General features: G+C 42.2%; 1 protein-coding gene across 2 annotated transcripts in view; it reads left to right on the forward strand.

Moving 5' to 3' along the window:
• Positions 1-4,833: 4,833 nt before the first annotated feature.
• The window catches only part of cux2b (cut-like homeobox 2b), a 99,381-nt gene continuing 85,803 nt past the window's right edge, over positions 4,834-18,411 (forward strand). Inside the window, exon 1 of one of the 2 annotated variants that reach the window (XM_084945889.1) lies at positions 4,834-5,333. In XM_084945889.1, coding sequence (XP_084802015.1) covers positions 5,271-5,333 — 63 coding nt within the window. In that variant the 5' untranslated portion in view covers positions 4,834-5,270. Of the gene's footprint in view, positions 5,334-5,405; positions 6,124-18,411 lie in introns of those variants that run through there. The other variant, XM_084945890.1, reaches the window with a different exon arrangement.

Consider the following 18,411-nt stretch of genomic DNA (forward strand, 5'->3'; position numbering starts at 1 on the left):
GCTTTGCTGTGAAAATAGAGACAAATGCGTCACCTTTTACTAATTTACAAAGACTCCTCTTTTATTTCTTTGACCAGTCATTTACCCAGTTTGTCCAGTAGATAGTGCTAGCAACCCACAACATTCAGCATCCAGGCTGAACTAGTATAGAAGGCATTTTGGACCAGTTTCTGGAGCATTTAAGAGCTTTCTTAGGGTGTCTCCATACATTTTATAGTAAAATTGTCCCCAGATAAAATCTACAATAACCAATCATGGATGGAAGTGACAGCATCTGACTGCTCACTGTGTGTTTATTTATGGCACCCTTGTTTGTATCCAGTTAAACAGCTGGATAGTGTTTACATATGTTCATGTTTTTCCTGACTTTTGTTAAAATGTCTAATGTCACAAACAGGAATTATTATTTATTTATTAATAAATTATTGTAATTGTGGCTCAAATGGCATAGTGCTGTCCCCTTCCTACTTTTTGCACCATTCTGAACCTGTAATAAATTCAGAGCAGACACCCACGACGTCTGTGAGGGTTTAGCGATTTTGGCCTTAGGCGAGTGATGGGACTGGGACATTGCATCATTTTCAGCAACACTGAATCTGTTTACTTTTGTTGTCTCACGCAATTTCAAAACCTTTAGTGTTCTGGTGTTTCAAAAGTTTTATCTGCAATCAAAGTGCCTCAAATAGGGTATTTAATTATGTTGATATAATTTCTATTCATGGAAATTTTAGGATAATATCACATTTTCCAATGAATAAATCATCAAACCTTTGTGTGGTTGCTAATCACCTAACTGAGGTAAATTGCACATTTAATATAGTGCAGATGCATTGTGTGAACTCATATACTTCGTATGATAATCTCAAATAACAACATTAAAAAAAGAACTCCCAGGTATTAACAATGTTGTTCGCTTTCATGAGAATGCCAGCGGAAGGTTGCAACTAAAATGTAGCTGTAAAGTTATGATTTAGTCCAAGTGTTAGCTCTTATACCAAGTTAGCGCAGTTAATAAGTCAGTTATGAATAATGGGCTGTATTTAACACTTATTTATTTTACTGCATGCAGCTACATTTCTTTCTTTCTTTTCTTTCTGCTCTCCTTTCTCTTCTCTTCCCTCATCCCAAAACTGCTTTTGAAGATGTCTGCCCCTCCCTGAGCCTGTTCCTGAGCCTCTTCCTGTTAAAAGGGAGTTTTTCCTTTTCACTGTCGCCAAGTGTTAGCTCACAGTCTAATTGTTTTCCCTCTAAAATTATAAGCTCTTAAGCGCAAGAAGGTAATTATTGAGAATTGGTACATTATAAACAAACCTGAATTGAATAGAATTATTTTTTCTTTAATAATTGGCTCATAATCACCTATTATTTTACAAAGGCAGCAACCTGGCAAAGAAATGGACTGGAATTTATATAGCACTTTAAAAAAAATCTTATTGATCACTCAAAGCTCTTCATACACACATTTATGCCAGGATTCATTCATGCACTATATGTAATTTAGGTATACCACACAGATTTTAGACCAGAAAATGACATTTAGGCAACAGCATTAACTACTACACCACTGCATTGCCCTGAAAGCAGTCAGTATCACTGCATTTTAGAGATGAGCATTTGAACGTTCCTCACAGTCCAAAGATATGTACGTTTGCTCGACTGGTGACTCTAAGACTGGCCATGGGTGTGGATGTTAGCCCTGTGATGGAAACCCTATTCAGAGAGCACCATGATTCTCAGCCAGTGACGGCTAGGATAGGCATTGTATAGGATAGGGTGACGGGTTAAGAAAATGGTTAAATGTGTATTTAAATAAAACAGGCTACAGTTATAACCCTTAACCTTGCTCCTGCTGAGGACAGCCGAAGGTTCTCAGCAGTGTGCACGGGCCATCTTTCTGTTTTTTCATCTCTCTATATAAATGGTAAAACACTGTTAACATATAGGTATTCTGATCACACTGATAAATGTTCGATTCATCTAAAATGAATCTCCAATGAATTATTATCAGAGTAGCTGCAGAAACGTGCATGAGACACTCTCCTCTTCTGACTGAGACTTAGGTGGAGCTTTTAATCCGTAATAAAATCACCAAACAAGCTTGGAGAAGCTGCTATCATTCATCAAAAACCTGACACTTTATTAAATATACTGTCAGCATTTTCAAAGAAATGCCTCATTCAGCGACCTCATCAAAGCTATGATTTTATTGTTCCCATCTGTGCACACAGTCCTCATTTTAAGTAACTGTGGATTTCTTTTTAGATTAAGCTTTTACAGAAGAATGTATTAATTTGAATGAGGTGACGGGGGTTACTGGAAGAGGCCCGTAGTGCTTTGTTGATGATGGTGGTGAACGTGGGGTCAAGATTATATTCAGAGCTGATTGAGGCTGTGAGATTGAGCAATTTTTCAAAAGGCTGAATTTGGATTTAGGGACCTTGACAGACACAGTCTCAGCAACTGGAGCCACATTTAAGTCCAGCTGGGTCCCTGCAGAGCCTGGGCTCTCTCTATATGTTCCTGGTGAGCCAGAACAGTGTTCCTGGCCGGCACTGGAAAATGTCTGCGATTGAAAACAATTTATTATATCTGCTGGCAGATAGAATTTCTCTAGCGTGAGCAGGCGATTGTGCACAGAGAAAACGTAAAAGATTCATCTAAGAAAGTGTGTATGTACCATACGAACTTTATGTCCTTACTTAGTAAAGTGTGCTTGATCAGAGGTGGGCTTCATTCTCACTCCTGTTGGCTTAGGGTTCACAGGGAGGACACATTGGGGTGGTGTCCTTTCCCCTGAAATTTGGAGCATCGTACACTTATTTTCCTTACACTTTCATGCTCCAATTTGTGCATTTTCTGCATCAGTTTATTTATGTAAAGGAAAACACAATCATCAGGCTGCAGCTCACACTTCAACATATGCTGGGGCCTCAGCGGCTTTCCGTCTTGCTATCAAATAATCATTCTCAGCTTTTCTCATTTAGTGGTATCCTTGCTAAGCTAGACACGGTCTTCTGTGCTTGTGCGCTTTCAGACATGAGAGTCAGGGTGTCTGATATCAGGCTAACTCTATGTCACTGATAAATTCATTCATTTTGATATATCAACCCCTCATTTTTAAGATCATGTACATATCATCTATGCTAATCAGGTTGAATGAAAACGATAAAGGCCCACAGCAGCATTTTATAATAAAGAAAAACAAACAAACAACTTTTTGAGACAATATATCAGATCTCTTCTTTTGCTCTGTCAGATAAATCTGTGGTTGCCTGTATCTAAGGTGTCACAGAAGATGCTGCAGAGCTGCTGACTGAGACCACAACACTGTGTGTCTTTAAATATGTGTGTTTGCATGTGGTGGTTATAACTGTGTTTGAAGAATTGCATTAACTTATAATTCATTCTTGTATTTTGGGGGTTAAAAAACAGACACTTTTTGGGAGGCATTCCTTTTCTGAGTGACGTTCCCGTGGTTCTCTTCCTCAGTAACTCCTCTGCTACTTTCAGGTTTTGTTTTGTTTTTTTTTCATTGCGGTGGGGGTGAAATGACACAGATATTGAAATCTACACCTGTGCTCATTCCTTTGTTGAAGTGTGTGTCTCTGAGATTTATTTCTCTCCTCAAATGTAAATAAGAATACATCATATATATATGCATTCTAAATATGTCAGAATGACAACAGAAGACGATTCAACATCATCAAGCTGGGACCGCTGCTGGTTCTCAATGTATTCATTACGTTTTTCATACATCCTAATGAGTTATAAGAATCACAGTGTTTTCTATAGCTCAACTGTGAATGCTGGTTTTCTGATAACTACCTTCCTTCTTACATATGAATCCATCACTTTAGCCTCACCCTAGAGCCAGAAATAAAATGCAATAAGCAAAACTTTTAATAATTTCCCTTCGCTCTCCCCCTAAGGTGTTTGTCTGTGGCAGAGAAATATGTCATCGTCCCTGGAGGCGCTTAGATTATGACTCGAGAGAATTTAATTTTCTAACTGGGACTGATTTTTCATATAAGGGATATATGAGCGAGAAGCTTTGTGGTGCAAACCATTTGGGTTTTACCTGTGCAAGGAATCACACAAAGCCCATCCGCACATAACCTTCCTTCTGACTCTGTGGTGTCAGCAGGGGGAGCACCTGACTCCAGTGTTGTAGCAGTACAGCAGCATCTCCAGACCAGAGGAATGAGTTATTTTAAGTAGACAAAGAGCACCCTCATGCTATAGTCAGTTAGACAGTCGATTTTGTGACAGTTTAACTCTTCCCAGCATTCTGCTGTCAGTAATAGGAAACGAGTCAATTTCCTAAAATCCATCTTTATGTTTTTATAGTCTTACAGTGAGCGCGTTTACGTCCTAATTTGCTCCTCTTAATGTGAATGCACGATTAAACTCAATAGCCACCAAGTCACAGTGGCTCATTTCTATTCTATAGAAATTGATCCAGAAGAAAATCCAAATATGGTAAAATACTGTAAGTAGTAGATCATGTGGAATGTTTAATAACAAATTTGGGATTGAACTTTTGACAGTAACTGTCTGCCATCAGAAAGTGATTTGGGAAAATAGCGTAAAAACATGATTGAAATGTTCATCTTTGTGTACATTTTCCTTTAAATGTGGAGGAAGAGTTTCATAATGCGCAAGTTTGCTCTAATTTGCACGACAAGAAGGCGACATGCGGATTGATAAGTGGCATTCTAATAATAGTTGGACTACACGTATCGATAATGTAGCCCATTCTAATTTGCAACTCTGCCTCTAATTAGTCAGTCCCATGTGCTCGTGTAATAAACACGCTAAAAAAAAGTAGGCTTGGCTAAATTCCCAGAACTCCACTAATCTGCACATCATCTCCTTTCCTTTTCCAGACACTATTGATCAAACTCGGGCTTCTTCGTCACTATTGATAACTTTGCCTAAGCGAAATCAAGTGCAATTGTCCAGTTAATGTCGGGGACAGAGGCACGGATACATTTTGTTCTTATTCTTTTTTTTCTTTTTCTTCTTTTTTTTAAGACGTGGGCACTTTTCCAGAAAAAAAGAACAACTCTACTTTTTTTTTTTAAATTCCTACTCCAACAAAAGACATGTTGGCAGACTTGTCAAACATACGTGCGGACTCTCGTGCTAAGTCTCTCCGTTACTTTTTTTAAAAAGTGGGACCGGTGATCGTAAACGTTGTTTAACGAGGGGGAATCCAGCCCACATATTTATTGCAGCCGCTGAAAAAAATCTCCTCAATATCCCCCAAGATGGCCGCCGATGTAGGATCGATGTTTCAATATTGGAAGAAATTTGATCTACGGCGGCTGCAGGTTAGTGCTATTCTCACCTTTCTCGCTTTATTTTTCAGCGGTATGCCTTGCTACTGTACTCCGGGGTGTGCTTGCTTGTTTTGGGCGGACGTGAAGCGAAAGGAAGCGCTGTTTGCATTGATAGTTATTAGAAATTGATCCCTCTCCTGCCTTTGTTCAGTTCAATCATTGATCAGCGGTGGAGCGACCGCGGAGCAGCACAGCCTTCTGTGCCACACCGATCTGGGATCAGCACCGCGGACAGCACTGATGTTTATGCATTAGCTTTTCTTCTTCTTCTTCTTCTTCTGCTTCTTTTTTTTTTTTTTTACTCATTATTGTCCGCGACGAGCACAGCCGTACTTACATGTACGGAAACTTTTAATGCGCCTCCGAATCGCTGTCCTTGGACGTAGGCTGTAACTTTTTCTCCCAGCTTAATGTTTTATGCGGTTTGTGTCGACGGTCGTTGCGTTGCTGCTGCACCTTTCAGCAGGCTACAGTGCATTTCTTTGAATTTTACATTTTCTGCTCCGAAGGATTTGCATGTCGGGAAGTTTTTAAGTGTGACGTGGAAAGTTAATTTAGTTATTTTGCTCGGACATTTTTATTATGATAAAATATTTAATGTGCGGACTAGTGTTTGGGCTGTATTGACACAGTAGACTACTGTTAGGCTACATTCACACAGCGTTTATTCGCGGTTCACAGACGACCTTTTTCTTTTTCTCTTAATTTTTAAAAAAATTTTTGGACTGTCATGTCGCTGGCACCAAAATGTTTGTGATTAATAGCGAGGAGAATGTGGCAGGTGAGCGGTTTGTTTGTATCACAGCCATAACATGTAGTCCCGTTAAATAGCATGTCAGCCTCCGTAGCCTTCGGCTACAGCTTGAGCCACTCAAACTCAAAGTTGGATTTATGAAGCACGGCGCTGACGGGCTCGTAGCTCGCTCCTGGTCCTGGAAGCAAACGTTGAAATAAGGTTGAGGAAAGCTAAACGCTGTTTTCAGTGTCCACTCCGCCCCCCACCCCTGCTCTTCTCTTCTCCCCCCTCTCTCTCTCCATCCTGAAGCCGCATAGGGCTGCTCGGCCGGGGGAAGCTGTGTAATTGTATTCCCCGCTAATGTTTGTAAATCAGCCTCGGCCGGCGCAAGGGCACCGTCTCTGCCGTTTGACTGATGTTCTGTAACATGAGAGATGACAGGGGCATGGCAGTCCGGCTCTGTCGGAAAAGCCTGCCGAGGAGCAGAAATCAGATCTTAGTGGCTCTCCGGTTGGTCGAGTGTTATTCCAGCTCCCGGCCGCTGGACACCTCACACATCCAGGCTGGGGATCCAGAGGGGCGAGGAAGCTATTGTTGTTGGCGGCTTCATGCAGCGTCCTCCCTGCTGGCTCTCACCATGTCACCACGGCACCAGATTTATGATAGACGTATACATGCAATATATATATTTTTATTATTATTAAATGCGTCTCAGTAGGCGAGGAGCTAAATGTAAAGTGCCCCTTAAGGATGCCCTCTGTCAGGACCACTAATGTGGCGGTATATAATAAAAAATGGTATCCCCCATTCGGTAACTGATGATAATAAGGTTTATAATAACCAGCTGTATAAGTTAAATTCATGGTACCTGTAGAAAAGTGTTAACTCATACTTGTTAAATGAGGCATCCTTTGCTATAAAGTAGTAAATCCCTTTCAGGACGTTTATTATCAGCTTATTAATAAATAACACCTCTAGTAGTGAATGCCTTGAAGGTAGATGGGATTTGAACTATAAGTATGTGGTGCATATTATAAACAATAAGCCAATCAGGTGGAAACAGGTCATTGTGTGCAAAGGCAGAAATACAGGTGTGTTAGACTGCAACTAAGCTGAGATCCATATGTTGCTACCTGTCTTGTATTTTATCACCTGTGATAGGTGCACATTCACTTTCACTCACTAGAGCATTAAAACTCATTGCACGCATGCATGTGATGAAAGTTGTGGCCGTGTTGAAAATTAATCTTTTCTTCTTCTATTCGTTTTTTTTTTAACCCCGAAACCTTTAATATTTTTCCACAAATTTGATCACATTATCCTGCAGAAAGCAGCTCCGGTAATGTAAAATCATTACAGCCGTTTCACCATCTATTCCCATATAGAACCCGAGTTTTTGCTCTAGCAGAATACATCTGCAAGCTATTTATTTGAACAGTTCACACTAGAACATTTATTTTCTCATTACAAGTTATTATATCAGTAAACCGAGTGTGCGTTTTGTTTTTTTTCAGTGTTTGTGCAGTGGATTTGTGCCTCTTGAGTTGCACAGGATGAATAATTCACCTGCAGGCTGATGAAAAGAGGGCAGGGAAAGTGCGAAGTGCTGAGGTGGAGTGACCTTGGTTCCTGCTGGCTGCAGGTCACCCGGCCGTTGCTGTGGTAATCATTCACACCAGCCAGATGGCATTTCCGTGGGCGAGCATGAAAAGGACGGGTCAGGGTCTGTCCTGCCAGGTCCTGCCAGGCTCAGAAGCAACTCTGGGCCAGTGTGGTACCTGAGGAGTAAGAGAGTGTTTTTGGATGGTCTGGCGATGAGAAGCCGTGGTGAAACCAGGTGGAAATGCAGCTTGATTACAGTCACAGTTTGTTTAGTTATCACACATAATGTTACCTTTAATTGCCCTTTGAGAAGTCGGAGAAAAGGCTATCGTCAAAGCCGACTTAAAAGGCCAATTAGATTTTCCTTCAGCAAACTTGGGCTCTGTGCCTTTACTACCAGTCACTGTAATCCCTCTGTTGATCGTTTTTTTTTTTTTAGTAATGTCGCAACGCTGTGCTCATATGGTGAAATAATACTCTGCTTATTTGTTACCATTTCTCAGCGTTGTTTCCAAACTCTCTTGCATGAATCGAAGAGGCAGCGGGGTTTTAGATCAGGAACAAAAGCTTGTGATTGTACTACATTTAGCATGACTCAGTTGCTCTGGTGTCAGCTCTAATCCACACACAGAGACAACAGTATTGCCAAACAGTGAAATTGCTTTGCAGCCTGTGAGCCTGGCTGCCTCCGCTGCCAGCCTGCTCTGTGTGCTGTTTGCCAGTAGCTCCTCCACACACACACACACGCACACACACACACACACACACACACACCCACCCTGCAATCTCAAATTGGCTGTGAAAATCGGTCTCTGTCTCCCTTTCATTCATGCTTTCATATATTTGTTTGCAGATATTGTTAATGTCACATGCGTCACCATAATCTCATTGTAGTGGAGAGTAAGTCCAGAGCGCCTCAGATCTTGTGTTATTTATCATAATGGCTGTATCATTTTATTCACATACCGCGATTGATGTAAAAGGATTTGAAGCTGACCTCCACAGTGGCTGCTAAAAGTGCTCATTAGCTCATTTTTCAAGACTTGTCTTTCAAATCTTTGCAAGATTAAGTGCAAATGTAAAAGCCAGCTCACTTGTGCTCACCTCTCATATAAACATTTCTTAACGCGGTTTTGTTATTCCCACTTCTGTGAATCGATGGGTGGGGCATGCCTGTCACGGTCCCCGGTATCCTTCAGCTTGCCCCTCTCTTCCTTTTGACAGTGACAACAAAGCAAATAAGAAAGAAGGGGAGCTTTTACACGACTATCTGGGGCAAATTGAGATGTGAAATCCAAGAGCCATAACCCCCGGTACATAAAACGGAGAGGAACATTAGAGAGCGAGAGGAGTGAAACAGACTTCAGCATTAAGCTGTTTAACCTCTCTGTGTAGCATTAGTGGTAGAGACTTCAAAGCAGATGCTTCAGCGTTGGAAGCAGAATGACAAATGGGTTTAGAGACAGCTACGGTGAGCATTCTCACAGGAAGTCTAGGCCTGTCATTAATGTCAGCTTAATCACTTTGACCTTCCTTCAAGTAGATTTCCATACCTATCCAATCATTTTGCCTTGCTTGGGCTCCTGTTTGCAGACTGTTTCTCTTTTTCTTGGTTGATAAGCCCTGGTGTGATGATGTTACTGTTTATGTAAACTTGAGATGTCCTGAAAGCTGTAAAATGAAAGGTTTGGATAATACCAGCTACAAACATAGTACCGTTCTCAAATAGCTCCTCCACGGAAATAAAGTGTTGTTGATTGTGAGGTCCTTCGCAGTCTTTATAGCTTTGAGGAGAAAAATGACATCTGCAATCTATCTCTACTATTTTATGCCTCATAGTTTATCTCCGTCTTTTGGAAATCACACATTTCATCATCCGTACGAAAGCATTTAGTAGCAATGCGGTAGCGAAGCCTCCAGCCACTACTGGCAGCACTGAGTGCGTCGCTGCTCACAGCACTTAAACAAGAAAAGAGATACTATGAAATTAATGATTCTTGTAGTCTAAACCATTCCAGTACTGATGCTAGCATGCTGTATGTATGTTAGTAGCATCAGTTTTTTTCAATATGCCAGAAAATATTTTATATGCGCTGTTTATGCTCCATCCATCCATCCATCCATCCATTCGCTTCCCCTTATCCTTTTTCAGGGTCATATGGAGGGGAGGGGGAGGGGGGGGCTGGAGCCTATCCCAGCTGTGTGTGTCTTAGGGCGAGAGGCAGGGTGCACCCTGGACAGGTTGCCAGTGTGTTGCAGGGCTAACACATGGACACAGACAACCATTCACACTCACATTCCCTTCTGCATTCACACCTATGGGCAGTTTAGAGGTTCCAATTATGCTACAATCACAGGGAAAACAGTGGTTGGACACTGCAGCACAACCAGAATTATCGCGACCATAGCCAATGAACTTGTGATTTTTCTGTCTTTGAAATGCTTTGAAGATGGGAACCAGGTCTGTGAACACTTGCAGTCAGTTCCCATCTTGGCGTCTTTGGTCTGTCAAGACGCTGTTAAAATGGCACTAAGCGGCATTACGAAGGAGTCGGTCTATTAGTTTGCAATTGAATTGGGTAAAAAAAATTTCTGGTGCAGGTAGAGTCTCTCTCATGTCTTTTTTTGCACTTTTAGTAGTATTATGGCAGGTGTCAACCAGTGTTAAGGTGTACTACTTCCATTATGATGGTTATTGTTAACACTGGTCCCAGTATGTCATATGTAATGCTTTTGTTTTTGCATTTTCCAGCGTGCAAGCCAGCGTGCCTTCCTGGCTATTCTGGCCCACAATCCTTTGTGGTGAATGTGACAAAGTCATATATCCCAGTTATATGTTTGCAGTCTTGTGAAACTTTCAACATGGAATAATAATTAGCTGGCTCCGGACTTCAAGTAGTCACAGACATAGATGACTTAAAAGTTCTATGTTTAAATAAACAGGCTCATTAATGCTAGTCTGTGTACACAGAGCTGTTCACAACCATTTAGTAACCAAATTAGTTGTCAGTCATATATAGTTTTACTGAAAAAAAAAGACACACATTTAATTTTTTCATTGTTTTAATCTGATTGGTATTTCTTGCTTTCTCTGGCTGGATATGTTATTCGTGGTGAAGACGTCCACATCCGTGTGTCTGTGGTCGTGTTTTTGGTGCCATACGTTGACCAGTTTTGGAGATGATTTGTCTGTTTCAGGCGTGTTAGCTGGGAGTCATTTGTAAGGGCAGCTGCAGTACTGAAAGTAAAGAAGCGTTTTAAATAATGGATCTGAAGTTGCTCTGCTGGACAAACTATGTAATGACACTATTGTTAAATGACTTGTGCCAGATGTTTTTTTGCCTCAACCTCGCTTAGAGGATTGTGACAAATTTTATGAGGCGCCACGCTCAGCGACTGAAATGCTGTGTGATGCAGAACTGTAGTATGGAGGTATGGTGGTCTAAGGTTGGGCTTAGAAAACACAACCTTTCCCTGAGTGATTTGTAATTTTTTTTAATGTATTTTTTATTGGAAGTATTTTCTACCAAAGAAAGGTTTGCTTTTATTCACTCAGGTTTTGAGTCTCTGATTCTTCCCTATCTCCAAGAATAGATACCACTAGAGGTAAGTGAGAAAGTGGTTGCGTGTGCACATGCGAGTGTGTGTGTGTGTTATGTGAGTAGACCCTTTTCAGTCACAGCAACAGAAATTGACATACCTCACACATGATTTCATAGCACTGATCCCAAATTACTGTGGCTAATGACTACTAAGATTTTTTTCCATTTACCTGTGTTGTAATTTGCTACCTTCTTGAAGTTATGCATATTATCTGTTTTCTCTCGTGTGGTATTGTGGGTAAAAACATAAAAAAACACAGTACTTCCAATGTTTCAACAAGAACACCCCCTTGGTAGTTGACAGTGCTTCATAGCAAGAGACGCCAGATTTTTCATAGCAGTGTGTTCTTCATACTGCTGCCCCTAGGCTGGAGCAATTGTTTTGCAGGAGTAAATAACCAGCTTTAACAAAACTTCAGGGACACATTAGTGTGCTGGAGGATGGCTCCATGGCGGTAGGGCAGCCTCTTCTTCGCTCGCAGTGAGGCAGGCGGAAGCATCGGGAGGAGAGAGCTAATGGCTCATCGGCATTGGTATAAAGCTGTGTCCTCTCCCTGCTGACAGCCAGTCCCCTGCCCAGTAAGTCCATATTGAGCTGCGTTTCTCCACCGCGGCCTTGGCTTTATTTGTTTTGACTGTCTGACGCCACTGCAGACGTATTGAGCAGCAGTCCTTTCTTGTTCATTTTACTAGGCTTACAATGAATCCTGCTGCCCTCTCTCTCTCTCGCTCTCTCTGTGTCTCCATCTCTCTAAATAACGTGCCTCAGCTGTATTTGGGAGGGTTTCAGTCGCTGTAGTTTATTCCCCTATTGTCCATTTTGTCCTTCATGAAGGAAGAAAAAACATTTAACCCTATTTAACCCTCCAAATGTGCAGCTGCCAGGTTTTCTGTGTTCTGATGCTGGTTGTCTGGTAACGTGGGTTTGCGTGGTGTGAAGGGTGCCCCTGAGCTCGGCGCGCACTCATGAGATCAATGCTTCACTAACCTTCTCCAGGTTGTCTTCGGGGATCTCAGCCACTCTCATTATGTGCCAGTGCTCAGAGTGTGTTTACCAGACTGGAGGAATACTAGTCTTACGCATGCCACCGATTTGTAAGGCCCATTTGTCCTCATTTAAGTGGGAAGAGAGAAGAACCACGAAAGACAGTCTTTTGAGTATTAAAGCAGCATTTGTTATTACTAAGCAGATGTGCTCTTATTTATCAAAATAACACAAAAGGTGTGTTATAGCAAAAGCAGACGGATCGGGCTTGTTGTGTTAGCCGGACTCGTCTTTGTGCAGCTGCTACCCCCACACAGTTAATTACTCCCTTATTCATCTCCAACAATGGGAGGGGATGGAATAAATCTGAGCCGCGCACTCTGCCCGCTTCTTCCACCAGGAAGGTGCAGACCGGGACCCTAAAGCGAGCGAGCGGCTTCAAGAGGTACAGTTTATCATTTTTAATGGAGAGGAACAGGAAGTGGAGACGTGAAGCTGGGCTCTTGATTTATACGTCGCCTCAGTCGGGGGAGAGAAAAGAGCAGGTCTGCCTCCCTGTCCACACCTCTGGTTTGCTTCCACTAGAGTCATACCCCTGTGGTGTTCTCTGCTCCTCTTCAGCACCGCCAAAATACACTTGCACTTTGTCCGAGCCACTCTGGAGAAATGGGTAAACAGTGGGAGAATTTGCTTCACCTAACCATAAGATTGTTGGGAAAGGAGATTGCCCTTCTTTTCTTTTTTTAATCACAAGTTATTAATATCGGCAATTATACAGGTTAACAAATGCATTTTTTTTTCTGGCATGTAGGAGCTACCCAGAAATCACTTTTAATCTTTCCGTTGCTTCCTGCCTCTCACTTTCTCAAGCTTTGTTGTTCCCTGAAAAGCCCAGTGATGTCATGCTTCCATTGTCACCTGTTCATTTACTTTCGTGGAGGAGAGCATCGGGGTATTGATTAGGGTTTGCAACTGTGTTAGCAGCTCTGCCGGTGTGTAATATAGGCCTTGAGGCTATTCTGTCTTTCCCTTCAGTCTCACGAGTGCTTTCCAGACCTTGTAATCTTAATTAAATATGCAACTTTTGATCGCAACAGGGTCACTATTTTTGAATTTAAATGTGGTCACCCCCCCACACGCACACACACCTCCTCGTCTGAGAATAAAGGCAGACATTTTGAATATTAATGACAAAAAATAGAGGAAAGAACAAAGAAGTGAATTGAGACTCGCTTTTTTCAATTTCCCTTGTTAGCCTCCTGCTGCATTCCCCCTATAGTTTTTTTTTCCTCTTTTTTTTTTCCAGATGAATTTTATGATATTTTCCTCCTACCCCTCACTCCCCCAACACACTCTATCGTTCTCCCTCTTTCTCGCTCTCTCACTTCTCAGCAGTTTTCCCCAGACAGGTTCCACAGTGTTTTAGAGGGGATGGATTTAATTGCTCTGTGGGGATTGGTTGGCTGTGCCGGGCTCGGCTGTTTAATTAGTGTACCCTGCCGGAATTGGTTTAATGCTTCATGATCTTGAAATTGTCTGATTGTTCAGCCCTCTGGGGACTCTCACTGCCTACGTAGGCCAGCAGGTTTAGCTAAACATTGCTCCAGGCTTTTGCTGTATGCGGCAGGAGGAACAGTATGCCTGAGGAACTGGAATGTGGCTAAGGTGGTGGTGGAGGAGGGACAAATCAGAGGACATGCATGTGAAGTGGACAGTCTTCTCATTCTCCTTCACTGCAGGAGGTCTGCACAGACCTCACAGGAATTTATATCTTTACATTACTTTCATCTCCGCTTGACACTGTATGGAAATCATCCAATTGACTATTAATGCAGTACCAATATTTAGACTGCAATTCAGGCTTTCTGTATGATAAGCATATGATTTTAGCTCTGGCCAAGCAAAATAATTGCTTTGCTCCTCTGTTTGCGCTCACAGTTTCTTGAAGAAGCTTTTTTTCTGCATGCTTTGGCAAGATTGTTTTAATGCAAGCCATTCTCTGCTGCGACAAGTCCATCAGGATCATCTCACATGGGTCTCTGAGTTATGTGCTTGGTCACCTTGAGTGAGGGGAGATGGTGGGAAATTACATTTGTGCAAATGGGCACGGAGTGTGTCTGTGTCCCCTCGGTAGCCTTCTGCAGGATGCCCTTGGTTTGGCGCAATCATGGCAGCGATGTTGACCTCAACAGTAATAGCGCTTGGCATCCTGAATAAGGGAAGAGCTTCTGTTGTGTGGCCATACAGTCAGGTACATATAGTACCCACTGAAGGCTAAACTCATTGCGCTTCATCAGACTGATCGAGCCCACTCACTCAAAGAACTCAACCTTGAAGTGTATAAATCTCTAGTGGATGATAATAAGAATACCTTCCTCTGCCTCTCTGCCTGGACTTCATAATGTGTTTGTCCTCACAGTGAATGATGACTGAGTGCAAAAATGATTACTGTTTGTCTGAGAGCTTCCTCTATTAGGAATCTCCAGGTAGACGCCACACGGATCATATACTCGGCAGTTGTTGACTGGATCCTCCACGCTGCACCCAGGGGGTAATATCTTTCATTGGTCCTGCGTTTATTTTTTTGTTTACATCTTCCGAGGCACCGAGCGGATGCATACGATCACCACGGTGATGGAGCACATGGCAGCTGAGCTGCTCCCAAATGAGTTGCACCCTGAGCGTCATCCCCTTTTCTCTCTGGGGGAGATGCCCTGATTACAGAGTGACTTTGTGTTAGAGTTGAGGGGCCTCTCCAGCTGTTGGCATTGTTTGTGCAATGATGATAAGGGTTAGCGAGTAATCAGAGTTGAGTTGTGCCGACAGTTGTTTAATCTCTCTGTTATGAACGTTGTTCAGCTACGTCTGTACATTTTATCCATTTATGATAAATGCTACTCTTCATGCTTCCTTTTCATTTAGCACTAAATAACAGGAGGACTACCGGAACATAACATGAAGCCGAGTCATATCAGCGGGATTGGAGATATTCATTGTTCTCTGTTATTTTTAAAGGGACACCCTCAAGTCAATTGCGGATCATGGCCAAAGTCAACAACGCCGCTCCTTCATAAATAAGCCTCAAGACTTAATATTGCAGGGCTGGTTCTCCTTCAAAGATAAAAATATTATTGCATCCCACCCCCATTCCCCGCTGCCTTTTGGGCAGGGTGTGAGTCCAGCGTCCGTCTAGACGTGCAGCATCATTAACCTGCCACGACCTCGGCCTCTGATGAATTCACTCTCACATCCCCTGAAGCCTAGCGTTAGCAGCCCTTCTCGCATCCACTGGGAACTGGGGCTTCTCCAGGCTGGCCATTAGAGCCACTAGCCTCTACTGTCAGGCATTAATAGGCCAAGTGGCCGGAGCTTCTCTCAGACTGCTGAATAATTCAGACCGTCTGGTCCCTGTCTGGTCCCGGGGCGCAGGGGGAGGTGAAGTGGGGATCAGGGTGCACGGGGCTGCGTGGAGGTGCAGGGGTTAATAACAGGTCTCCCTCCCTGTGTCAGCAGCTGCTCAATCCCCCTCCTCTGCAACCCCCTCAACAAAAGCACCTAACCCCACCCCACGTATGAAGGAAACCTATTCAGTTGATTAGATTTTTCAAAATGGATCAATTTTTAATCAGTGGAGCATCTGACTATGGTCAATAGCATTGTCGCTGGGAAGACAGTTGTTGGACAGCCGTCTTTATTTACAGGAATGTTTGTTTTTTACACTATGCAGATGGGAAGGCAGGAAATGGCTTAGGCAGATCATTGCACCACTGCAGTCCTGGGCCTGTCCAGACAGAGGCCTGTAACAACAGCAACAACCAACATCCAGTGCTCTCTGATCAGACTCTTTGGAAGATCACATCGAATATGAATTCACATCAGAGCAGAAAGGTGGATTAGTCTAGTATCTTTTCCTGTGTGAAACATGGGTCTGTCCAAAGAGACATCTCTTACACATTTACATCTGCCTAAGTAGTGAGTAGGAGTGAAGAGCCAACAAACTAGCTGTAATACTGCCATCAAAATTTCATTGGGCTGTGGGGAGACCCTAACATGTTAAATAATGAGGAGCCCATAAACTTAATGTTCAGAACCTCTCTGCAACTGCTGACGATGTCTAGTTGTGACTCAATATGTAGGCAGAATTATGGGGGGATCATCCTTCTTCAGAGTGCACCTCATTTTTGCACATCTGGTCTTTAAACACCCGACTCCCAATATTATTTGTGTGATCGCTTCAAAGACGTGTATGTTGAGAATGAAAATGTTTACAGTGGGCTGCAGCATTACCAGCCTTTTTTTTATTATTAACATTTGAAATATAAATGCTCTATTCTTGAAACTTTAATATGTAGCGTGGCATTTATGAGAGGAAGTTGACACAGCCTTGCTCCGTAACGCACTCTAAATAACCGAGTGTGTACTGGAAACATGAAGTTAACAAACATGTCAAAATCAAAAGCAAGCATATAAAAAAAGTTTCAAATATATTGAAAGGTATACATTTGCTCACATGGCATTCTTTTCAAAGTATGCAATAGACCAGATGGTGCAATATCTTATCGAATCAATAGTGTTCTCTGCTGACTGGATTAAATCAGTTAATCAAAGTTTAAATAATTATAAGCATAGTATGATTTTGTATGTACAGTCGTGTGCAAGTTCTAGACTAATTCATGGTCACAGAAGCTAAAAGACTGAGCAGGTGATGTGGCGTAGAAGGACAAAAGAAGACAGAAGATAGTGATGGGAGAGGGAGGAACACGCAAAACAAAGACGAAAATTCTAGCTACAAGGATAAAAAGACAATAGACTAAAATCAGAGGGAACATATTCTCTTCACAGTTCTAAACACTGACTGTAGGTAGAGTAAGCAGTGGAGTGGGTGGCTGGACAAAAACAGTAAGATTCCTAGGACGTAGCTCGGCAAGCAGTGACTAAATTCCATTTACAAAGGCTGACATTGAGGTTTGTCAGGTTGTTTTTTTCTATAGAAGAACTGCATTGTGCATATATACAAACAGATATAAATGCTATTTACAGATTGACAGACACAGAAGGTGAAATATTTTTCTGCTTTTACATGATAACATGGCACTGTGCCACATGCACAGTAGTTTCACAACATACTGGCATCATTGCGTGTCGAATCGGTGGTATTATGAGATACTGACATAACGTGGCATACGCTGGCATGATATTATCCTCTAATTTGTATCACAGTGTAATGACATGGGCATCATTGCAGTGACCCTTTGGCGTAATGATATCACACTCACATAATGACTTACCGCTGTACTGACATAATGACATTTTGGCTTATTTACATATTTGTATATTGAGCATATCGTGACATAATGACATTTTGACATATTGACCATATCACGATGTAATGATGTTGCTGTCGTTGCACTGGCCTCCATAGGGATCTGGGTCCCACTGCTTTGCTGGCATATTGACTGTGATATATGACATAAGGACACACCGAATGATAAATTGGCATATTGACTTATTCAAAATATTGGCAAATGGCACTGGCATGACTTGGTGACATGCCTGCCTTATTATCAAGATGGTGTTAGTGTGGCTTGTTGGCATTATGGCAATGCAACACTGGCACATAGTTGTATAAGTACACACTCACATACGGTTGCTTAAAACCAGCGCTGTGATGCTTCCTTGCGTCGTAATATTTGTGCACCACCATGCAGCCCTGAATTGCCAGGCTGTTCCTTAATGTCAGCGTAGAAATAGGGCTGTGCGATATGACCAAAATCTCATATCCCGATATAAGAATTCTATCGTCCCGATAACGATATAAATCACAAAAATGTAACATTTTCTGTAAATTATGTGAATCTCGGGCAGCTCGACTTGCGGGAAGTGTTTCCAGCTGCGCGTCATGTACCTGGAGTCGAGTGTTTTAACCGATGCATGAAACGATACAGTTTTAGACATAAGTTGTAACAGCCGCCGTTTTCTTTGTGAGTATTTATTACACGGCGTGCTGCGGGGAAAAGCCTGTTCTAACGCTTGAGTATAAGGTTTATTTTTTAGCACCTGGCGGCTCTTTTTTTTTTTTACTTCGCATCCGTAAATAATCTGCTCTTTCATGTGATTCAGTTTATTTTGAAAATTCTCAACAGG

Source organism: Perissodus microlepis, chromosome 12 (assembly GCF_051167445.1).
Source record: "Perissodus microlepis isolate ML-2025 ecotype Zambia chromosome 12, ASM5116744v1, whole genome shotgun sequence".
NCBI classification, from domain to species: Eukaryota; Metazoa; Chordata; class Actinopteri; order Cichliformes; family Cichlidae; genus Perissodus; species Perissodus microlepis.